At 34.6% G+C, this 24,989-nt stretch overlaps 1 protein-coding gene across 2 annotated transcripts in view; it reads left to right on the top strand.

Annotated features, from left to right (window-relative positions):
- Positions 1-24,989, top strand: part of dhrsx (dehydrogenase/reductase (SDR family) X-linked) — a 107,559-nt gene that overhangs the window by 9,670 nt on the left and 72,900 nt on the right. The window contains exons 1-3 of one of the 2 annotated variants that reach the window (XM_056458237.1): positions 2,607-2,770; positions 4,387-4,494; positions 10,748-10,816. In XM_056458237.1, coding sequence (XP_056314212.1) covers positions 2,668-2,770; positions 4,387-4,494; positions 10,748-10,816 — 280 coding nt within the window. In that variant the 5' untranslated portion in view covers positions 2,607-2,667. Of the gene's footprint in view, positions 1-2,606; positions 2,771-4,386; positions 4,495-10,747; positions 10,817-24,989 lie in introns of those variants that run through there. The other variant, XM_056458247.1, reaches the window with a different exon arrangement.

The raw sequence follows: 24,989 nt of genomic DNA, 5'->3' as shown, positions 1-24,989 counted from the left end.
GGTTCATGCAGACTTTAAAATGTGAACCCTGATTTTAGTTTTTGGGGTAAACTATTCCTTTAAGAAGGAATTTAAGGTTTAACCTAATGAAAGGTTGTTTCATTCAGAATCTTTGTTCCTTTTATTAATGTTCTGAAAGCCAACAAGCATTTGTGTGAATTCCAATACAGTATATAAACTCAGTGGCAGATCCAAGCTTGAATTCTAAACTAAATTATTCAAAGAACAAATTCACTGGTACTCCGTTTCTACAATCTGAGACATTCAGCTTCTCATTCCAGACAAAATCCCTGCTTATAAGGCCTGAGCCTTTCCAGTAGAGAATGTCTGTTTACATAGCACTAGTCAAACATTAAGAATTCTTCACAACCTGCTGTCACTGCACCAAAACCAAGCCTCAGGTTTGCGTTTCTGTCTCAGGAGGGCTTTTCATGGTCCGCATCCCCCTTGCATGTGTAAAGAATGAAAAAAAAAACTGCATTTGTAAAGAATGTTGAATGAAATAGCCATGTAGAATCATAACTCAGCATAGAATGATGTCTGAAAGAATCATTCTGAAGAATAATGATGCTGAAAATGTTGGACTGAATCACAATTTATATTTTAAAACATGTTCACATGGAAAAACTGCTATTTTAAATTAAAACATTATTGCATATATTGCTTTAATTTTTCTCTTTAAAAAAATCATATTACCAAAAACTTTTGTAAGATAGTACATAACTTTAATTCACAATATGTAAATATTACGATGTAATATATAAATATGTAGTAAATAAAATAAATAAAAAATATGTAATAAAATATGTTTTATAACTGTATTTATATACAAGATGATGTTTATCTGTTAAAAAATTTTAGCCAATCAAATATATAGTCACTCCCACAAGTCTGAGGGAATGCTTTTGTTTAGCATTATTTTGAATAAAACTGCCATGACAAATTTGAATGAAAAGTTGGACTGAACAATTAACATGAATTTCAGAATGTCTTGGGGAATTTTGCTCTCCCTTCCGCTGGAATGACAGCAGAACTTAAGCTGATAAGCTGCAACTCCCCAAGTAAAAGCTGATGATCCATGTTATCCAGCAAGATTTGAAAGTGGTCCAAAAGCCAAATGTCTTGTGTAATTTGATGGAAGGAAGGACATCTAAGGTCCCTTATTATTATTAATATTATTATTAACGGTATATAGTGTCTCATTCAATAATTGAAATATTGTGCAATAAGGGACGTGTCAGAAATGCACTCTCCACAAACACACAGGTAAATGGGATTATCAAATACATTTTTCTAATTTATTAACAAACACTTCGCTTAATGGGACCAAGGAACCAGGAACACAGGAATGCTGAGGAGGTTGACAATACAAGGCCAGACTCAGACTAACCAAAATTTAGGAGTATTAATCCACAAGACATGATTAACTAATGACAAACAGGGGTGTAAACACAGGTGGAACTAATGAATACTAACAGATGGTGGGCAAACAGAACAAAGAAATCACATGATACAACAAAAGCACATAGAACAGGACACAGAAACCTGACATGAAGTAGCAGAGCCCTTTTCATTTATTTTGCAATTCATTTTCAGATGACCACAGTTAACTGCAACAACAAAAAGAACATAATACATACAGTTGAAGTCAGAATTATTAGCTCCCATTGATTTATTTATTTATTTTTTGTAATTATTTCCCAATAGAGCAAGGACATTTTCACAGTATGTCTGATTCTATTTTTTTTTTCTCCTGGAGAGTCTTATTTCTTTTATTTTGGCTAGAATAAAAGCAGTTTTTAATAAAAAAAAAAAAAAAACCTTTAAGGTCAAAATTATTAGCCCCTTTAAGCTATGTTTTTTTTTTCCGGTAGTCTACAGAACAAACCATCGTTATACAATGACTTGCCTAATTACCCTGACCTGTCTAGTTAACCTAATTAACCTAGTTAAGCCTTTAAATGTCACCTTAAGTTGTATAGAAGTGTCTTGAAAATTATCTAGTAAAATATAATTTAATGTCATAATAGCAAAGATAAAATAAATCAGTTATTAGAGATGAGTTATTAAAACTATTATGTTTAGAAATGTGTTAAAAAAAATCTGCTCTCCACTAAACAGAAATTGGGAAAAAAAAATAAACTGGGCAGATAATAATTCTGACTTCAACTGTATATATTATTTACTCTCTCTCTCTCTCTCTCTCTCTCTCTCTCTCTCTCTCTCTCTCTCTCTCTCTCTATTATTATTATTATTTTTTGTATACCCAGCTCTACAGTCTGATATATCAAAATGTATAGTCTGTCATTGGGAGTGGAACCAATGTACTAAATGACAAATAAACTTGTTTGTGTATGTTCTTTCAATGTTGCTTAAAATACCCGTTTAATTACATTCGACAAATATTTCAATACTTGCTTGTTACTACCATGTATCAGAACTAGATGTATTTAATTTGTTTTCTCTGTGGCAATTTGGACCAACTTGTTTTTCCCTCCACTTTTTTTCTGACAGTGGTTTTTCCAGAGATTATCTGCATTTTGACTCAATGGGGCGTCTCCGGTGCATTGACGTAGAAAGCGGAACTATCGTAAGAGCGTCTGAATCGTTCCTGCTGTACTTCAGCACGGAGTGTAAACACTGAGACACTCGCTGTCAACTTCAAACATGTGGAGGTTGTTACATTGTATCCTCGGCTTCATCAGACTCTACTTAGACGGCGTGAAAGTTCTGCTATTCCAGCTTTTCAACAAATCATTCAGGCTGCCAGGTTAGAGGTTTTTTATCGTTACGAATAAGCAGTGCTCCAACGAGTGGCTATTTTATGTGTGCAACAGCTGTCAAACATCTATTCTGTAGTTAAGCTGTCCGGTGCAGTTGCGGAAAGTTTGAGTCGCTTAAAGAGACAACGCACACAAAAAATAAAGTAATGCTTTGATTTAGTCACCTTCATGCTGTTCTTAATATCTTTATGATATTTCTTTCCGATAAACTTTAAATGAGGTCGGCAGAATAACAGCGTCAGTCACAATTTATTAATCTTTCTTTAATATTATTATTGTATTATCATTATTATTATTATTACAATTATTATTATTATTATTATTATTATTATTATTATTAGTAGTAGTAGTAGTAGTAGTAGTAGTCGTGCTTCTCGTTTTCTGTTGAATAAATAAAAATGGTCAATTAGTTTATTTATTTACTCTATTTTAGTGAACTTGTTGAATTTAGTGAATTTGTGTCCTTTTTAATATTTAAACAATTTGTATGTTTATTTGATAATTTTGACTGCTTGCTGACTGTAAAATACTTGCATGCACACAACACGCAGAAAGGGTTTCAATATTTTGGCGAAAACATAATTTTTTTTCATGGCAAGGTTAACATTTGCATGAAAGTGCTCTAAAACTTAAATGTGTTTTTCACTTGCTGTTTAAGGTAGCTTTCTGTAACCTTTGACCTACTCACTCTAAAGCCATATAAGCCACTAATATATTCTTATATCACTTTTCATTTAAAGTTATTGCATAGCAGACCATAATAATTAATGTTTTAAGTTTTTTTTTTTTAAAATAAAAGAAAGGTAAAGTAAAGATAAAGAAAGTAGTGCAAGTTATCTGAGTCATTGAAGCTGGCAGAGATACAATATGGCTGTTGATCTTTATCACAATCTAATCACATGTTTGTGCTTAGGATAGCTTGGTTGCAAATTCAGACGGCTCTTTATTTAAATTCAAATCACCGTTAAAGGGCAACCATGTCCCAGCATGAAGCACAAGGATTAGACTCAAATCCATCCTCACAATGGACTTTTTGTATCAGAAATATTTAAAGCCCTTTGGGATTAGTTACAAAGGCAGAAAAAGCCTTTGTTTTTGCACATTCTTTGACTTTTTTAATGGTGACATTAAAATGTGAGCCTTAAAATTAACACATAATTAACTTAATTTTAACTTATTACATATTAACTTTTAATTATAACATGGAAATGTCAACAAGAAGTACCCTTGCTTATTAGTAATGATTATCATAATCTCTCTGCTTCTCTGACCGATTGAGTGGTAAAACATCAATAGTGTACTTGTGGATTTGTTTATGATAATTATTTATTAGAAGTAAAAACACACACTTAGCAAAGGCATGAAGGAATAGCATCATTAGGAGGCTTATCGCATAAGCGCATGCTGTTCGCAGTACGTTGGCGTTGGATGCGGTTTCTACATTTTAATGATCTCTGAGACCAGTGTAAATCCAGGAACACTTGCAAAGCGCTGACAGGATACGTCCCAAAGAAAGACAGTGTGTGTCAGTGTAAAACAACCTTGTTAGGTATGATAAAAATATGTATTTTTTCATCATTTTCTTGCTTCCTGTCTTGCCCAGATTTGCCCAAGCAGAATGGAAAGGTTGCCATAGTTACAGGGGGAACCAGAGGAATGGGATATGAGATTTCCAGACATCTGGTCAGCCTGGACATGCATGTGATCATTGGTATAGTATCACCTCAAACGTGATTTAAGATCAATGAGCCAAAACTATTCCACTGACGATTTGACCTCAGATCAATTCTTGTGGTCATGCAGCTTGTTAATAGGTTTCCTGCCACTTTTCATTGATTTTTAAAGAGTTATCTATACCATGATGAGCAGTGGGTTTTAAGTACAACTGGTCTAAAGGAGCCAATGATATTTTAGTAAATGAAAACTAAAGCTTAAACTGTTGGACAAAGAAACAGTTAACTGAAATAAAATACAAAATCACAATGAATGAAACATTTAAAATTTAGTTACTGAAATAAAATAATAATTAGCAGAACTAATAATAGTTTTTACAATTAATAAGCACAGGAAATCTGATTTGCGGCTGTTTAGAGAAGTACTTGTATCACTGTTAGACTTTGCTGTAATTTTACAGTTATTTACTGAAAAAACACTGAATAAAATACCACATACATTCTTTACAGTTCACCGCTTTAATATTCACTGCATTGTGGGTCATTTTAAAGCTTTTACAGTAACTTACTGCATATTAGGAATATGCAGTATTCTATTGTAATCAAAGTAATCAAGTACTGCTAGTGTAATTGACGACACAAATGAGACACTTAATAAAAAATATATTAATTAACATTTTGTATCACAAAATGTGTTTAAAATAGATTGATGACTTCTGTAAACCATTTAAAATGGATATTGAATACTGTTCTACGTGATCTCAGCACTTGTTTGAAATTTATTAAATTCTATATTAAATACAAAAAATGTAAACGTTTTGTACTGCTAATGTAAAATGTAAATAAATTACAGTAAAAGTACTGTAAAAATTGTCATACTTTAAAATTAAAAAGAGGTAAAGGGAATTTTACCACAAAACGAAGCTGTGGTCATGTTATTTTAATGTAAAATAAAATTGCTGTATAGCCCTGTTATTGTAAAACAGATTTACAGGTAAGTTACTGTAAATGTGGCAGTTGCGGTAACTTGCTGGCAACAGTGCTCTCCCTCAATGGCCTGCACTCACATTACAACTTTATCTTCTGAGCCCAAGCACACTTACGTCATTGATGATGCGCTGTTCAGTTTAACAGAAAGAGAAGCACTTTTGCTCAGCACAGCGGAGATTGCTTTAGTTATGTCGTTTTGTATTATTTTAGTCGTTTGAGATGCAGTGACACACAGTCAAATCTTTTGCTGAACAGATCCACAACTTTTAATGCTCATAAGTTATTATAAAAGTTCTTGTGCTGAAGATATTATTCAATTCAATTCAATTCAATTCAATTCAATTCAATTCAATTCAATTCAATTCACCTTTATTCAATTCAATTCACCTTTATTTGTATAGCGCTTATACAATGTAGATTGTGTCAAAGCAGCTTCACATAAAAGGTCACAGTAAATAGGAACAGTGTAGTTAAGTTTGTAGTAGTGTTTAAGTTCAGTTCAGTTTAGCTCAGTTCAGTGTGGTTTAATAATCACTACTGAGAGTCCAAATACTGAAGAGCAAATCCAACGATGCGCAGCTCTACAGATCCTGAACCATGCAAGCCAGTGGCGACAGCGGAGAGGGAAAAAAAACTTCACTAAAGGCGGAAGTGAAGAAAAAAAACCTTGAGAGAAACCAGGCTCAGTTGGGCATGACCATTTTAATTTCTCCGCTGGCCAAACGTCTTGTGCAGCGCTGCAGTCTCAGTGGCGGATTATGAGGTTTGCTGAAGGTGTAGCTGACGTGTAGCGAGAGGTTTTGTTTCTTCAATAAACTATAAAATTCATATTCATTAAAAAGTAAGAATGATTAGTAAATCCATATAAAACAGCACCTTAAAAGTGACTTCCCGTCTTCAGTTTGCACTCACACTACAAGCGTACTGCACCTGCGCCCAACTGAATCGTGCTCTGGCACACCTCTTCCAACAGGGCCCAGGCACGGTTCAGTTGGAGCACTCACACTTGTCAAACAAACCAGGAAATGCGCCCGGGCACAGTTCAGATAGCCTAGTGTGAGTAAGCCATAAGTTTCCTCAAAAATACAATAAAATGTCTAACAGTGTCGATAGTGCTTTTGCATTCAAACATTTACTTTATTTGCCAAAAACTGTAAACGAGTTGTGTTTAACTACATACATTATCTTTAAAATGAAGAAGTTTCTTCATGATTTTTACTGTTATTTATTTTTGAAGTTGTGTGGTTTTGTGTTTAGTGTTTGTTCAAACTATTATTTTATTTTATTGAGTGAGGTTTACACAACAGTTAATGTAAGCTGTGCAAACACTAAACTTTGCTCTTGTCAATACTGGACATGTCCTGATAGTGGCGACTGTCCAGTGCCAAAGTGTAAGACCTCTTTTAGTAAATCTGTTTTTTTTTTCTGTTAAGGGAACCAATGATTTACCTGTTAGCCCACAATTAGAAAGTAATATAAATATTTTTAGTAGTGTTTTTAAAAAAGTGGTTAAAAACAAAACAGCAGTGTTTATACTGTGTACTGTTAGTTAATTTGCTTTTGCCTTACAGCAATTTTATGTAAATAATTATAATGCTGTGTATATGTACCTATTTTATTTTAATTTTTTCATGCCTACCGTGGACAGGTATTGAGAATTAGCAAGTTGGCTAAAACACTTAAACAAATGCATTTGGTTGTCCAGTGTAATTGTGATGTCCATGTCAAATAAATAAACAAATAAATAACTATGTTAAAGTTATTTAAACTAAGACTTAATTAAAAAGAATTCAAACTAAAACTGAAAAAAATTATATTTATATATATATACATTAAAACAAGTGTGTTCACAAAATAAAAACTAAACGTAAACTAACAAAAACATTAATGAAATGAACTAAAACTAAACTGAAATTTACAGCAAATTTAAAAATAACATCAAAATAAAAACTCATTTTAAAATGCAGCAACCCTGAAAAAAAGAGTGCCAACTCAAGTGTCTTCTGCCTTGTCTCTCTTCTAAGAATTTCTTCTTTTTCGTCTTCTTCTTCTTTTTCCTTCTTGTCAGTCCGGATTATCAATAAGAGCTCTTTCCTTAAGTATAGTGACACATAAAAGGCAATAAGAAGGGCTTATGCAAGAGTAACTCTCCTCACATGTTCATGAAGGACAGGGCTTTTTAAAGAACAGGATATGCAGGAAAATGGCTCATATTTGGCAGAAGTTTTAATGCAACTGCTTTTTTGATAATATTGGTAAAAACTTGTAATTACAGTTTGTTTTGTGCCTCATTGTTTTGAGGTAATTGAGTGGCTTTTTGTAAATAACCAGGAAAATATGTGCAAAAAAAGGACTGTGTAATTTTGTATCTGGTCCTTAAGTGTTCATTCTGTTAACATTAACTCAATTTAGTTCAAACCTGTTTTAGTTTTTTTTTCGTTGAACACAACAGCAGATATTTTTAAGGTTGGAAAACAGTAGCATTTGACTTTGACTTTATCAGAAATAACCTCATAAACAGGTTTTTTTTTTGGTATAAACAATATTTTTGGTATTCTTTAAATACTGATCCGAAATCAGTGTTTTCTTTTTCACTTTCAAACCCCTTTAGCATCTAAAGGGTTGCAATAAGAATAAGAGAAATAGTATACCATTTACATATAATGTGATTAGGGTGTAGCTACTTGGCTTGAAAGCAGATGACAAAAGTGGTGTCAGAACCTTTTTTCTTTACATTTTTGGTAAAATGTGCTAATACATGTGAATTTTAAAGTGATTTGCATTACAAGCTTTTTACAAACGTGTCCGTACCTTTCCATTTAACAAACAAACAAACAAAAAAAACTTGGGCATCAATTTATAAATGTCTGTTTTTTTGTCCTTGTTGGTTGACCTGCACCACATACTGTTATATAGCATTATTATGATTCTACTATGTATCTCGTTTGAGTGTTCACAGTTCATATGACTTCACAAAAACATTTCTTATTAACAAAAACGGTTTATTTCTTATAGTGTAAAACTTTTATTACCAAACTACTGAATGTACTTTTACCATAAACATATACAGCTTAGTGGTTTATCATGATATCATTTTGTGCTTTTACACATTTTTTAAATACAAATCCATAATACATAGTGCAGTTTTATTTATTTAATTTAAAGCAACATCACAGAATTCGCAGAAAAGCCGACTGTGAGCTTGCTTCAGGTTGCCTGCGTTTGGGCTTAAAAAGCTTGAATGTGCAGCACCACAAAGGCTGCAGTCAACAAATTGTATCTGCTCTACAGGAAAAAGCTCTCTATACCAGCAGGTGTCGGTAGTCTAAATTTGTCAAAAAGGGATTTCAATAGGACTGCAGATATACAAAAAGTAAAGCAGCCCTTGCTTGCCTTTTTGAATATGAATTATACTGATCACAGTGAGATCATTGTGAAAATATCTGTGCTTTGGAATAATCGGGTAAGATTGTATTAAATTTCTGTTTGTGCAACCTTGACTTTTTTATTGCTTTCATCACTTTTACTTTTCTCTTTGTGGATTGACTTGTCAATCAGACTTCTCTTTCTCACTAACAAAGACAGATGAGTGGCAATTCAACACACTTAATCGACTAAAAAGCTCTTAAAAGTGGTCTAGCTAGTGTGGATTGTGTGAAACACCTCAACAATTGGGTCTACACTCAAACCTTTACACTAATGAGGAACAAAAAATATGTATTACAGTCTTAATTTACTTTTTTAAGGATCTACACATGGTTCTTATTAGAGCTGTATGATTAACTGAAATCAAATCACAATCATGATTTGAAACGTTGCGATTAGCTAATTGCAAGGCTGCTATATATACCCAGAGCAAATACGTGACTGCCGTCTGTGTGTGATAGACTTACTAGCCAATTGAGAGAGCACACTTTCATTGAACTATGTGGAACGCCCACAATAAAACAAACAAACAGGAACGTGTGGACTAGTGGGATGATGGCTGCTTCAGAAGCATTAATAGGCAAATTCATATAAAGGAAATGCAGCATGTTTTGGTTTCAAAGTCATAGACACCGAACAAAAACAGGTAATTTGTAAGAGCTGTCGCAGAATTGTGGCCACAGCTTGAGGAAATACAACAACCAGTACCTAAAAAAGCACCACAGACAACATATGAGGAGTGTCATGCTAAAAAGTCAACTAAAAAGTATTGCCAGTGACACTCAATCTAGTAGCAAGCAACAACAAAGTACAATTTCAATGTTGTTTGCAGCCATTACACCATATGAAAAAAACATCACGAAGGCACTAGGAGATAACTAACACCATAACTCACTACTGTTTGCTCTAGAGAAAAATTAGTGTTTCATTTCTGAATATTAAAAACAAATTTGAATAAAAGTTGGAGTTAGTTAATATCTTTTCAGTTCCTTTTTTAAAAATTTTTTTTTAAACTTCTCATCTTTATTTTATAGCGCTGTCTCATGCTCTCCACTCCTCCATAACCACCGCAGCAGCTGCTCAGGATACGCCCTGGTCCAGGATTATAGAAACCTCGGGAATAATAAAAACAGACTAACATAAACGCAGATGACGTTCAAATTATGATGTCTTTTGGGAAGTGTTCCTGGCTCTGGGTGCCCTAAATAATGCAGACTAACAATCCTTTTGAGTATTTGGATTTCAAAAGCATTTGTGTTTTATGTGTATGCTAATGCAAATAGATGTGTCTTTTAATCTAGTTTTAAACTGATAGATTAAACTAACAGAACTAACTAACATTCAATGCATTTTAGCAGTAAGAAGCTATGATGCAGAATATTGAGCTGAAGCTTGACTACAAAATTAAATCGCAAATCAAATAAAAATCTATTTAAAAAAATCGTAATTAGATATTTTCCCCAAATTGCACATCCCTAGTTCTTATTAAGGAAAGTAATGTGAAAGTATGTTATTTTTGCATTTAAACAAATGTTATACAGGCGTAGCTCCGGTTTCTCCCAAAAGTCCAAAGACGTGGTATCGGTGAATTGGCTAAGCTAAGTTGTCCGTAGTGTATGTTTGTGATTGAGTGTGTATGGGTGTTTCCCAGTGATAGGTTGCAGCTGGAAGGGCATCCGCTGCATAAAACATATGCTGGATAATTTTGTTCATTCTGCTGTGGCGACCCCTAATTAATAAAGGGACTAAGCCAAAATGAAAATGAATGAATGAATATAGGCTTAAAATTTTACTTTTTAGATTGGCTGAGAACCTGATATTGCTATAATTGTATTTAACCCCACCCTTCCCTCTCTTTTGTTGTCTTTTTTTTAGCTGGAAATGAAGAAGAGGAGGGTCTGGCAGCAGTGAAGAAGATTCAAGAAGAGTTGAATCAGGGAAAAGGTAAAATTCTTTCAAAGCTACATATTCAGTGTGAAAAAAAAGGCTGTGTGAATTCCCAAGCACCGTCACGTCTACATCCTCCTCCATCAGTGATCCTGACCTTTACGTTCTCCTTGAGGTGATGATTTACTCCGCAATGACCTGATACCAGTTAACTAGCAGCAAAACAGGCTCATTTTTCTCGGCGTGTTTGGACTGGTCTGTTTACTGGAAGAATGTGTGTGAGAGCAAGCAGAAGAATACCAAGAGAGTAATGTTTGATGATTGCGTTCGCTGAAGAACCGTAACCTCATTGTAATGCAGATAGGATATTGAGAGCTGCAGTTGGGATGAAGGCTCGCTCACTTCCCTGCGGTATCCACCCCTCCCCCCCATGTGGATTTTCAACTGCTAGGCGAGAACAGGCCCATCAGTTTTCACTCTTAGCTTTCATCACTGGGCTATTGAAGTTGTGAAATAACGCACTGGAGGGAATCTGTCCTTCTGCCCTTATCTAGGGTCAGTTTGTGTAAAACCATAACCTTAAATGCCAGTTTCGAAATTGGTCTTGGTTTAGAGGCGAAGATGTCTGATGTGCTAACAAGAAACGAGGCTTTCAAAACAAGCAAAGGCTTGGCTGGAGGTCTTTTTGCGTTCGAATGTGTGTGAGGCTTTACGCTCAGTGTGATCTGTCATTGTACGTCTCTAAGCCAGTCTAATAATGACACTTGATCACTTTTTAGATGGTTACAATCACCTAATGAGGATAAGACATTGCATCCAGTTAAACAGAGGAGTTGATTTAGTAAAACAAGATAGACTGCGCTGACAAAGATAAGACATGCAATTATAATGGACTCAGAATGCTCTATGAGAACTTCAAAGTCAAGCAGCTGTCTTATTTATCTTGTTTACAGCTGTTTTTATTTTACATTTTTTTTGGACAGTCTGAATGTTGCCATGTCTGGCTTATTAAAATTGAATGATGTGCTGATGCTGCTGCTTTATAAGCAATTGGGGCATCAACAAGGTTATACTTGAACATGTAAGTTTGCCACAACATTCATTTATTCATTTTCTTTTCAGCTTAGTTGCTTTATTAATCTGAGGTCACCACAGCGGAATGAACCGCCAGTGTGCCACAATAATTTGCACTAAATATGCCAGAAATGTTTTGTATCATTATGGCACATGCTTCTGATCATTAGGAAGTAAGATTATTTAAATGTTATGTGAATGCTGTGTCAGGCTAATACCATCATAATGACATCACAGCAATAGAGGCCATAGCCTAAGTATTACAGATAATTGCAGTCATTGCATCACACACAGTGAGACATTTCGTCTTATAAGGTTCTATCTGACATTTTTGTCAAAACTGAATTATTGACATATTATCATTGACAATTTATTTACATTATGGGTTGTTTTTATTGTTTTTTAAAGTTGTTTACATTTTAAGACTTTTTATTTAAAAAAACAAATGTTTCACACATACTGTTTGCTATATGGAATGCAAAAAATTTGAAGCTCAATATCTCAAAATCATTTAGAACGCAGATAGAAGCTTATAATTCTAAGGTGACAAATTCATGTTGCAAGAATGAATGCTATTACCAAAGTAAGAAACCCAATTAAAGGGATAATTCACCCAAAAATGAAATTTCTGTCATCGTTTCCTTTTTTATTATGATATTGTTTTGTCAAACACAAAACAATTTGTTTTGACGAATGCTGGTTAATTTTACGCATTGACTTCCTTAGTATTTTTTTTTTTTATTATGGATACCATCAACCAACATATTGCAAAACATCTTCTTTTGTGTTTAACAGAAGAAAGAACCCCATAAAGTTTTAAAATGATACAAGTAGGAGTAAATGGTGAGGTAATTTTGAACACATCATGATAGCTAAAGTGTTAATAATAGTTCACCAGATGTTTTACCAACATTTATAAACTTAAAAATATTCATTTCTTACAGATAACATTGGTATAAGCCAAATAGGGTGATTGCATGTATTTTAAAGGTGACCGAACTGTTTAACATAGCTTACTCGTATACTATATCATCTTCATCGGTCTTTCTGCCTGTCTGCCAGAGAACTCACTCATTTGTTTATTCTCTTTTCGGCTTAGTCCCTTTATCAGGGGTCACCACAGTGGAATTAACCTGCAACTTATCCAGCATGTGCACCCATACGCACTTATTCACTCTCATACACTATGGACAATTTTAGCTTACCCAGTTCACCTATAGCGCATGTCTTTGGACTTGTGGGGGAAACTGGAGCACCCGGAGGAAACCCACACGAACATGGGGAGAACATGCAAACTCCACACAGAAATGCCAACTGACCTAGCGGGGATTCAAACCAGCGACCTTCTTGCTGTGAGGCGATCATGCTACCCACTGCGCCACCATGACACCGCCAGAGAACTATGCAAGAGAACTAGTTAGCACAGCTCTACTGGGAAAGTGAGCAAGTGACATATTAAAATGATTTATACAGGACGATGGAGAAGAGTGTATTAAAGTATAAACATTATTATTTTTTTCATTTATTAATGTGTTTTAAATTGACTGTCAATTTTAAGGCAAAGTCTCCCTGCCGGTCTGAGGGTGCTGCAGCTGAAGGAAAAGACCAGTTAATACAGCTTGACTCTGGAAAATGAAATTCTTACAGAAATTTCAGCGTGACTTTATATCTTGCAAATATCTTCAGAATACAACACAGACAGCGATTACAAAAAGTAAAAAAATTAAAAGTTAACCATATTCTAATGGTGGTGTCACAAAAATCTGACGTGGATGACCGATGTCCTGCAGATTTTAGCTCCAACCCTAATTAAACTCGCCTGAACAAGCTAATCAGTGTCTCACTATGTACAGTCTACTTGAAAAGAGTACCTTACTAGGCATAGGGGAACTGCAAGGATGCCACAGCCTCTACCCCCTGCTCTTCACTTACTGAATGCTCAATAACAATTAGAACACACTGTATATATTTACAGTGATGCTGATTGCTAATGTAGCTCTGACCATCCAGTCAAAGGACGAGAAAATGCTAAAGCTATCATTTACCTTCTAGATGGCCTCACTGCCAACTTGAAATTTGCTTGTTTCATTGCCGTTTAGTTTATACCACAAATTTCTTTGACCCTGGCTATATAATTGCTGAAATTTGATTAGTTAAAAACTCTAAAATAAACATACATTACTAGAAGCAGCACAATCACAAGAAAAAAACATGAAATGAAGAGAACAGACTACTAGAAATAAATGCAATAAACATTCATGGAAAAATAAAAATAAATTATTGATTTTGATAATGTTAATGCTTTGCTGGCCTTGATCACTATGTAAATAAAATTTACATTTGGAATTTTAATTCAATTAATTTTAAAAAAGAGAATTTAAAACTATGAATATTGACATCCCGATTAACAAATCATGAAAGTAGCAAATCAAAGGCTTTTAAATTAGTCTTTATTAAAGGTACAGTTCAACCAAAAATGAAAATGTACTCACAATTTATTCCCCCCTCAAGTGGTTCCGAACCTTTAGGAATTTCCTTATTATGTTTACATAAATCAGTATATTTTGAAGAAAGCTGAAAATCTATAACCATTTACTTCCACCGTAGGAAAAACAAATACTATAAGCAAGTCAATGATTACGGGTTTCCATCATTTTTCTAAATGTCTTATTTTGTTTAACAGAAGAAAGAAACACATAAAAGTTTAAAACAAGTAAATGGTGACAGAATTTACATTTTTAGGTAAACTATGCCTCAATCACTGGTCCTGTGTGCACTTCTGCTGAGGATATGTAAAAATGCTGCATGTATTACTCACTATTATTTATTAGAAATTTGAATAATAGAAATTTTGTCTGCTTCCCTTTGCAGAGTTTGCTCCAGTGTAGTTTTAGATTGCAGTTGTTCTCGCATTGCACAACTGTCTGGGGTACCATTTAAGTGTGTGTTCACACTTGGTAGTGTTTGTTTGGTTAGAACACTCTGGTGCTGCTGCACTTGTTCTAACTAAACAGTTAATTGGAATTACTGTGAATGCCGCAAACCCTGGTATGCACCACAGAAGTGGAACAACTGTACACATTTCTTGTTTGGATTGGTCCAAATAAACCACAAGGAATAAGTGTAATGTAACATAATGTAGTCTTATTTCTGTTGTGTGCACACTTTAGCGGCAAATAACATCTCAATGGGAACAACCAGCAAGATCCCTTACTAGTTTTTTCGAAACAGGATGTGGTAAGGAAATAATGTGAGATTACATGTGAGACAGGACTTCTTGCGCAAGACTTTACTGATTAATTCATGTCAAAAATATTAGCGCACAAGATTCAGGTTGTCTATGAACTGATTTACTATGGAAAAAGTTGCAAAAAGCATGCTCTATAGAAAATGCGAAATGCATACTCCATTGTCTGTCACCTGAATGAGCAGTGACTTACCTTAGTATTTTGGGCATTTGGAAGTCATTAATAACAGAAAGCTGTGATTAAGTGAACGCTATGACTATAATCACACAGTATGAACCTGGGGAGTTATCTGTGAATTGAAGGCATAGTTCACCCAAAAATGAAAATGTACTCACCCTCAAGTGGTTACAAACCTTTATGGGTATTTTGTTGAATACATAAGAAGATATTTTAAAGAAAGCTGAAAACCGTTGACTTTTTTAGTAGGAAAAACGTATACACTGGAAGTCAGTGGTTACAGGTTTTAAGCATTCTTCAAAATATCTTCTTTTATGTCTGAGTTTTAAGAAACTGATTTGGAACCACTTGAGGGTGAGTAAATAGTAAGTTAATTTTCAATTTTAGGTAAACTATCCCTTTAAGGGAAATGCTAATTAATTGATTAATCTTAATTCTTGTTTTGTTTTAAATATGACATCTGCAAACAGAATATGAGATGTGTGTGTATGATATGTGTTTTAAAGCATTTAAAACATATCTTTGGTTTGTGATTATTTTAAACATTTTGTTGTTGGAGTTTATTCCTAAATAAGCTTCAGCTAAATACTGGTCAGTACCTGGATGGGAGATCATATTGGAAAGCTAGGTTGCTGCTGGAAGTGGTGTTAGTGAGGCCAGTAGGGGGCCGTGATCTATGTGGGTCCTAACCCCCCAGTATATTGATGGTGACTCTATACTCTATACTATGCTGTCTTTTGGGTGAGATGTTAAATCAAGGTCCTGTCTCTTTGTGGTCTTAAAAATCCCAGGATGTCCTTTGAAAAAGAGTAGGGGTTTAACCTTGGCATCCTGGCCAAATTTGCCCACTGGCCTCTAGTCCATCATGGCCCCCTAACCATCCCCATACCATAATTGGCTTCATCACTCCCGTCTCCTCTACACAAATCAGCTGTTGTGTGGTGTGCAGTCTGGCACAATTTGGCTGCCGTCATGTCATCCAGGTAGATGCAGCACACAGGTGGTGGATCAGGAGATTCCCCCAATGTGTAAATCACTTTGAGTGTCCAGAAAATCGATATGTAAATGTAAGGAATTATTAAATATTCCACAAAAAATATCAAACTGAAACTAATTTTAACATTGAAAATATTTAAAAAACTTGAAGCGACCAATTAGCATAATATAATATTTTTAAACAATCATACATTCACTGCTATAGATACTTCTTTGCTAACATATTTTAAATACATTTTAAATTATACTGTCGCCCCACAGCAAGAAGGTTGCTGATTCGGGTCCCAACCGAGCCAGTTGGCTTTTCTGTGGAGTTTGCATGTTCTCCCCATGTTTGCGTGGATTTCCTCCAGGTGCTCCAGTTTTCCCCACAGTTTAAATACATCCACTAGGTGAATTGTGTGTGTGTGTGTGTGAATGTGAGAGTGTTTACGTGTTTCCCAGTACTTGGTTGCAGCTGGAAGGTAAAACATTAAGTTGAACCTATGTAAAACATTTGCTGGAATAGTTAGCAGTTCATTCTGCTGTGATTTTTGTCAAGCACATATAGCAATAGCTTCTTGAAGTGGGGCAGGACATGTCAGATTGTTTGATGAGAAACTGAAGTATGAGGTGACATTAAAAAATCCATATAGATGGAGGAGACAAACTGCAAACTTTAGTCACTATTTTGTAGCTTGTAGATATCCTAAAGACAAGAGATGCCCAAACTAGGGCCCGCGGCCCAAAGTTGGCCCATGTTAACCTTTGATTTGACCCACCATCCCATCTGAAAAGAGAGGGAGAATAATGGGGAGGTGGATGGGGCAAATTCATTTGACAGAGTTTGGCATTTCGAAATTAAAGTAACATTTTGTTTATTTGTTTTATTGCTAAGCTACAAAAAAGCCAACAGAAGTTAAATGATTCAATTAAAAGTTGTAAATGAATCAGACTTTTAAAATGTAAATACTGTCACTTGACAGACAATGCATAAGATATCTGCGAGAAAATCCAGGTAAACTCTGGAGCAGCTCGACTAGTGTTTTTCACATCGAATTCCATTGTGTTATAAATAGGATTGTTTATGTTTTTACTGAAGTAAGTTCATTATTAAATGTTACAAATGATACTGCATTAATTGTTATGATTTAAAGCAATGTTTTATAGATGTTTTTAAATTCTAACAAACTAATTAGGAAATTTCCCATGACAAATTTAATATATATGGATTTGGTGTATATATATATATATATATATATATATATATATATATATATATATATATATATATATATATATATATATATATATATATATATATATATATATATATATATATATATATATACATACAGTTAGAATTATTAGCTCCCCTGTTTATTTTTTCCCCAATTTCTGTTTAACGGAGAGCAGATTTTTTCAACACATTTCTAAATATAATAATTTTAATAACTCATCTCTAATAATGGATTTATTTTTATCTTTGCCATGATGACAGTAAATAATATTTGACTAGATATTTTTCAAAACATTTCTATACAGCTTAAAGTGGCATATAAAGGCTTAACTAGGTTAACTAGGCAGGTTAGGGTAATTAGGCAAGTTATTGTATAACAATGGTTTGTTCTGTAGACTAGAAAATTTGCTTAAAGGGGCTAGTAATTTTGACCTTAAAATGGATAAAAAAAAAAAAAATTTAACGGCTTTTATTCTAGCCGAAAATAAAACAAATAAGACTTTCTCCAGGAGAAAAAAATATTATCAGACATACTGTGAACATTTCCTTGCTCTGTTAATCATCATTTTGGAAATATTTAAAAAAGAAAAATAAATTAAAAGGGGGGCTAATTCTAACTTCAATATATATTATATTTATTGGCCCACATCCCTCAATCAAGTTTGCTTTTTGGCCCTGTATAGAAAAAAAGTTTGGGCACCAAAACTTTTTGATTTCACAGGCACTGTTTATTGAATCAGATAAACATATAAATTAGTTTTGAATGATAGTATATCAATAAACAAAGGAAGCAAAAATCTTTAGCATTTCCCAACCTGACCAATAAAGCTTCCTGTGTATCCCTGAATGAATAAAATTTACAGATAGTGTTAGTTGAATGTACATTTGCTCAATTGAACTGAACCCCCCAAAATGGCACCGGACAAGCTCATCATGGGGTCATGCTGACCCTTTACTCTGCGGCTCCAGAGATAGTGTCCGTCTTGGAGAGATAGTGGTGAGTGACTGATTCAGGGCAGAGCGCTGCTGGCAGACACACTCGTCCCACACTGATCCGCTCTCCCCTCTCCTGCCCTGACAACACAAGGCAGACGTGCAGAGCTGAGCCGTGGCAGGCGGCAATACACCCTGTCAACACGTTATGGATTCAGTCACTCTGGATGGGCGGACAGTTATGTTCCCTAGGCTGTTTTCCACCCATCCTCCGCTTGTCTCGTTCTCTACGCAGCTGCCGCAGCTCCGGATCTGCAATGTGATTTCTGAGTGACGAAGTGTTTAAAACCCATCAAAACGCTTTTCACAAAGTGTCTGTGTCAGATGAGGGATGTGATTTTGGAGGCTGCCATAATGGCACATGCTTTATCGTAGATGTAGACTAAGATGTGCTTGTATAGTATTCAAATAAAAAAAAAATATTCAGACACCAGGTATATATTTTACCAGTTTATTTATGTTAGTGAGGATAGCAAAGTAAAGTAAACGTTAGCTACTTTTACATCCACCTTCATAAAAATCGAAGCGCCAAGATGAACATCAATTTTAAAATTGTGCATAAAAATATATGCGCATAACTGAGTAGGATAAACTTTTGTCTTCTAAGGTGCAGTTCATTTTTTTAATACCGAAAAGATTCTCATTGCTTCTCCTACCTGTAATGTGAAGTGGACGCTGACAACGGGGTTGCGTCCAAATGCAGGATTTATTATGAGAAATGGTCAGGCAAGCAATGGTCAACACAGGGGCTTACAGATGTACACAGGAAATCCAGAGTTGTAGTCAAATAACATGCGAGTGGTTAATACAGGCAGGAAGCAGACAACATAAACAAACAAACAAACAAGGCGAGACAAGCCAAAAGAAACCGCGTCGTAATGTTAACAGCACGGATAAAAAGTTCTAAACCGCTTCAGCTGTGTGTTAGCAATCAGTTGGAAACTGGAACAGGTGTGAGTGTTTGGTGCATGACTGGATCTTGAAGTCCATATACAGGCAAATTTGTAGTTCTATGTGATCTGTGAGTTTACCAGCGATCTGTAAGGATTAGTTGGTTATTGTGACACTACCGCAGCAAATTTTGTTTTTAATGTTGATATTTGGCGCCAGTTAATCAGGAAATAACTATTTTGTTCTCTTTGACTCATTGAATGGAAACGCACATCTTTTATGCGATATTTCAGTTTTGCGCATAAATCTAATTCACATTTTTTGATGGAAACATAGCTTGTGACATGTTGTAAACAAAGATTCCTCGTACAATCATCTAAGAGCCAACAGGAACTGAAGAAGATTCTGCAGGGAGTCTGGGGAAAAAAATAAAAAAGTTCTGGTTTGCATTAACCTGGTTGACAACATCAGGAGACTATTTTGTTGTTGAGGAAAAATGAGGCTGGCAAATCTATCAATAGTTATGTAAATATTGTAATACTAACATTTGCTAACTTATTTATGGTCGATCATAATCTATTACACTCTGTATGTTTTCTATCATATTAACTGACAAATTCAAGATGAATTTATTGTGACAGAGGTTGAATTCTTGTCGTATTTTAATTTTAATCCTATATTTTTTTAACTTAATGGTTGGGGTTGTCCATATTTGACCCAGTATTGAGAGATTACAATTTAGAGCATAGGTTTCAAACTGGATTCCTGGAGGGCCACAGTTCTTCATAGGCTGTGACCGAAATCGCCTACTACTCAGTAGGTATTGCATGTAAATTTAAATGTACTACTCGACTGTTAGAAAAAGTACATTCTATACAGTATGAATGTGAATAGTATGAATGGGACTTCGACATACTATATCTACCATTTTGTCATGATCATTTGACCTACCCCCGTGAGTTGCATCACTTCACTCCCATACATGAATTCTCTCACAGGGCATCATGGGATGCACACTTCAGAATCTCACCGGAAGTAGTAAGTCACTTGTGTACTTCTCGCATACTGTTTTTCAAATTCTAAGAATTCGGACAGACCACTCTGCGCACATACTGTTTTTAGCGTACTGTATAGTATGAAAGTATGCAATTTCTGACTAAGCCGAAATCACTCCAACCCTAATCAAACATAGCTAATCCAACTAATCAAGGTGTTCAAGACTACTAGAAACTATTAAGCAGGTGTGAGTTGGAGCTGGTTGGAGCTAAACTATGCAGAGCTGCAGCCCTCCAGGAATTGATTTTGAGAACTATGATTTTGTGTCATTTTTTAGTGTAATAAATGGCCATCAAGTGCCTAGTCTTCAGACTTATGACAGTAGGTCTGGACTCTAGACTGGAGACTTCCTAAGGACTGCTTAATCAGTGACAGTTTACCCAAAAATGAAAATTTGGTCATAACATACTCACTTTTTATTATTCCAAACCTGTTTGGTTTTCTATCTTCTGTTGAACAAAAATATATTTTAAAGTAAACTGGAAATGTATAAGCATTTACTTCCCTAGTATTTGTTTTTCTACTATAAAAGTAGCTTTCTTTCGTCAAAGAAAGTTTTCAGCTTTCTTCAAAATATCTCCTTTTGTGTTCAACAGAACAAAGAAACTGGTAATGATTAGGAACCACTTGAGGGATAGTAAATTGTGTTTTTTGTATTTTATATGTATTTTATGGAGTCTATGCTGCATGTAGTCTTTTTAAAAACACAGCATTTCACAAGTATCTGTGCATTTAATAGACATGTAATAGAAATTAAAAAACAATAATTCTGAGCTAAAACAAAAATGTGGGCTGTCTAAATAAATCTAATAAGCATCGAACAATAGTCCATTTTGGTTAGACTATTTGGTTAGATGCTGATGAGATTTATTTAGTCAAATAGACTGCAATAAACGACTGCACATGTGAAGTCTGTGTAATATACAGCGGGGAAAATAAGCACTGAACACGTCACATTTTTCTCAGAAAACATATGCCTAAAGGTGCCATTCACTTGAAATTTTGCCCAGATGTTGGTAAAAACCAAAGAAATTTATATATGCAAAGAAAACAAATCTAATTAGTTTACAAATTTGTTAATTTGTGCATTATAAAATGAAATGACGCAGGGAAAAAATATTGAACGCATAAAGAAAGTGAGGTGTAGATGGCAATGAAAACCCAGACAACAGTTGAAATCTCTCAGTAGTTCTTTAGCAACCCTCTGCCCATCATCAATGTAAATTAATATTAGCTGATTCAAAATCTACATTATCAGGATGATGAAGATGAAACCAGGGTGGAAATTACAGCAAGACAATGCTATCAGAGAAAAAAAATCAAGTGTAGAATGGTCCACCCAACCACCTGACTTGATCCAATATAAAATCCAAATTAAAGATCAGATTTGATAGACCCAGAGAACAAGATTTTTACACAGTGAAAAACTCACACCTGAGCAATTCTTGTGACCTTATTCTCCATATGAGAGTTGTCTTTAAGCTACAATCACCATAAAAACCTTTTGTATAAAGTATTAAATACGTTTCAGTAGTTCAGTACTTTCTTCTTATGTCATTCAATTCTCATTACACAACTCATTTTTCAGATTTTTCTTTTACATTTTATTTTAATGTTTGCATTGTTTGGGTTTTATGTGTACTTATTTTGCCCACTGGATTTTCACAGTCAGCCAACATTTAGCCTTGTTTTAGCCATGAAGTCTATTTAGACATCTATTAGACCAGGGGTGCCCAAACTCTGTACTGGAGGGCTGATGTCCTGCAGATTTTAGGTCTAACTTACCTCAACACACCTGCAAGGATGTTTCTAGAAAGCCTTGTAAGAGCTTGATTAGCTAGCCCAGGTGTGTTTGATTGAGGTTGGAGCTTCAAGCTGCAGTCACACTGGACTTTTCTCCCCATAGACTTCCATTCATACACGCGCGAATGCGTCAGACCGGATACGCAAGGTCAGTTCAAACTCTGACCTGCAAAATCGCATCATTGATTGCGTGAGACCAATTGAGGATCAAAACATGACCTCTCTTGACAGAAATTTAAAACTTGGAGCAATCACTCGCTTTTTTTAATGTCTAATAATCTTGTTTAATCCCGCCCCTTTTCGTACACACAAACTCTAGTGTAATCGCAGCTTAACTTTGCAGGACACCTGCCCTTCAGGACTGAGTTTGGGCACCTCTGTATTAGACTAAAACAAAATTTCTTGGTGTATATAAGCACAATTTTTCAAAGTTGAAGCACAAGTTACAATGCATGACTGCTGGTTTCTTTTTCTATTTGAGAAGGCTCCATATGATGACAAATTATTTTCCAGGCCTATAATGCGGCACACACTTCAAATTCCTGTAGAATTCATCCAATTAGATGATGACTTTAAAAATGAAGTGTTTCCAATTTTGTTCCGTATGCATCAGATGTTCAGCCAGCAGTCAGTCTGTGTGACGTCTGAGGCAGACTATTGAATTTCTGACTTTCCCTCTGTTTTGCATCTCAATTCACGTACTGTCTTCAATGGTGTTCAGTATAGGCCGCACAATATATCGTCTCATATTTGATATCACAATGTGCAAATCTGCAATAGTCACATCGCAGGATCTGCAATTTTGAGCTGGAATTATGATTAACCAGGAACCACAGTTTAGAAGACGTGATTTGTGTAAAACTAATAGATTGAAAGATGTGTTTTAAGAATTTAAGTGCATTTAAACCCATTTGAGCACAAAAAAGTTTGTAGCTTTAACCAAGATATATTTTATTGAACTATTTATACAACAAAGTCTATACAGTGTTATTTTATTTGATTATTGGATTTCTGTATCTGTATACTTTATGCCTCCATAAAGAAAACCAAAAATACTCTTTGTATTCATCTTTGCTGATCAGGTGCACTTTCCTACTATCCCTGTGTCCTTACATTTAATGTTAAATGATGAAATATTTAATCTTGAAAAAAAGTAATTTTGTAATATTATATATTCGTATATATTCCGTATATATATATATATATATATATATATATATATATATATATATATATATATATATATATATATATATATATATATATATATATATATATATATATATATATATTGCAACCCAAACCTAAACCACTCACCAAAATCACTTACCCAAAAACACTAACACTAAGCCCTACAATATACAATTAAAAGCAATAATAATTAACAAATAAATAGGTGTTTGAGTTCATTTGAAATATTTTCACAAAAATGTGAGGTGAGCAAATTAAACTAATCCTGACAAAAAGCAAAAAAAAATGTATTGTTTTGTAAAAGTGATTTTTGCCACCCAAATCATATATATTTCTCTGAAATTGAAAGCAAATGATGTTTGTTGCTTGGTTTTGTAGCTATTAAAGTATTCAATTTCAGCTTTTCCTTTTTCAGAAACATGTCTTAGAGAAAGGGATGGTTATTATAAAATGTGTTATTCGATTTCTAACAAGGTCGTTTGATTCATCTTTCTATAATAAGTTGTTCCAGGATGCTTGAGGATCAGCCAAGTGCTTCTAAAAAAACACGAGGGTGAGCTTTCATGTTCTTCTTGGTTAACAAATCGTTCTGCCATGATGTTCTGCCATGGAGTCTATTTTTGACCGGTGTCTGTCTGATGTTAGTCATGCCAACCTTCGATGTGGCTCTGGTGTTCTTTGAGACGTCCTATATTGAGTTCTTTCATTCATTTTTATTTTTGGCTCAGTCCAATCAGGGGTCACCACAGCGGAATGAACCGCCAACTTATCCAGCATATGTTTTAAGCAGTGGATGCCCTTCCAGCCGCAACCCAACACTGGGAGACACCCATACACGCTTGCATTTACACACACATAAACAACGGCCTATTTAGCTTATTCAATTCACCTATAGCGCATGTCTTTGTACTGTGAGGGAAACCGGAGCACCCGGAGGAAACCCACACGTAGACGGGGAGAACATGCAAACTCAGCACAGAAATGCTAACTGGCCCAGCTTGGGCTCTAACCAGCGACCTTCTTGCTTCAGCGACCAATCGTGCTACCCACTGTGTCACCGTGCCACCCTCTTTTGAATCATTTTGCCTGTAACTTGCTCATTCACTAAACTGATTCTCATCTGTCCTTTTTGTGAGCAAGAATAACACACATGCTAAACTGAGTGGTCAGTACGCAGCTGACCATCAGATTCTTGTTCACAATCTGAAAAGTCTCTTTCAAAATAAAAGCACTAACTAATTAAAGTAGTGAAAATACCCACTTTGTCAGTTGTTTGCATTTTTATACTATATTATTTTAATTAATAATTAATTTAATAAATATAGTAGAAAATATAGTCAAATATATTAGATTGTTGTAATTATAGTAAATAATATAGTAGTTTAAATGAAATAAAAACTTTTTTTTTACAAAATATAATAATGTTCTGAAATATTGTTGTGTTTTTAGTATTATGCTTAAAACCAGAACAGCTATATGAAGAAGTATGGTAACATAATTTTATTATAGTCAGTCAAATACCTATTTACTATGACAAAGACGGTTTTTAGGAGAGGAAGTCTATAGGCTGTATTTACATTTA

This window comes from Danio aesculapii, chromosome 1 (genome assembly GCF_903798145.1).
Source record: "Danio aesculapii chromosome 1, fDanAes4.1, whole genome shotgun sequence".
In the NCBI taxonomy this organism is placed as follows: Eukaryota; Metazoa; Chordata; class Actinopteri; order Cypriniformes; family Danionidae; genus Danio; species Danio aesculapii.
This window is presented reverse-complemented; position numbering and strand designations above follow the sequence as displayed.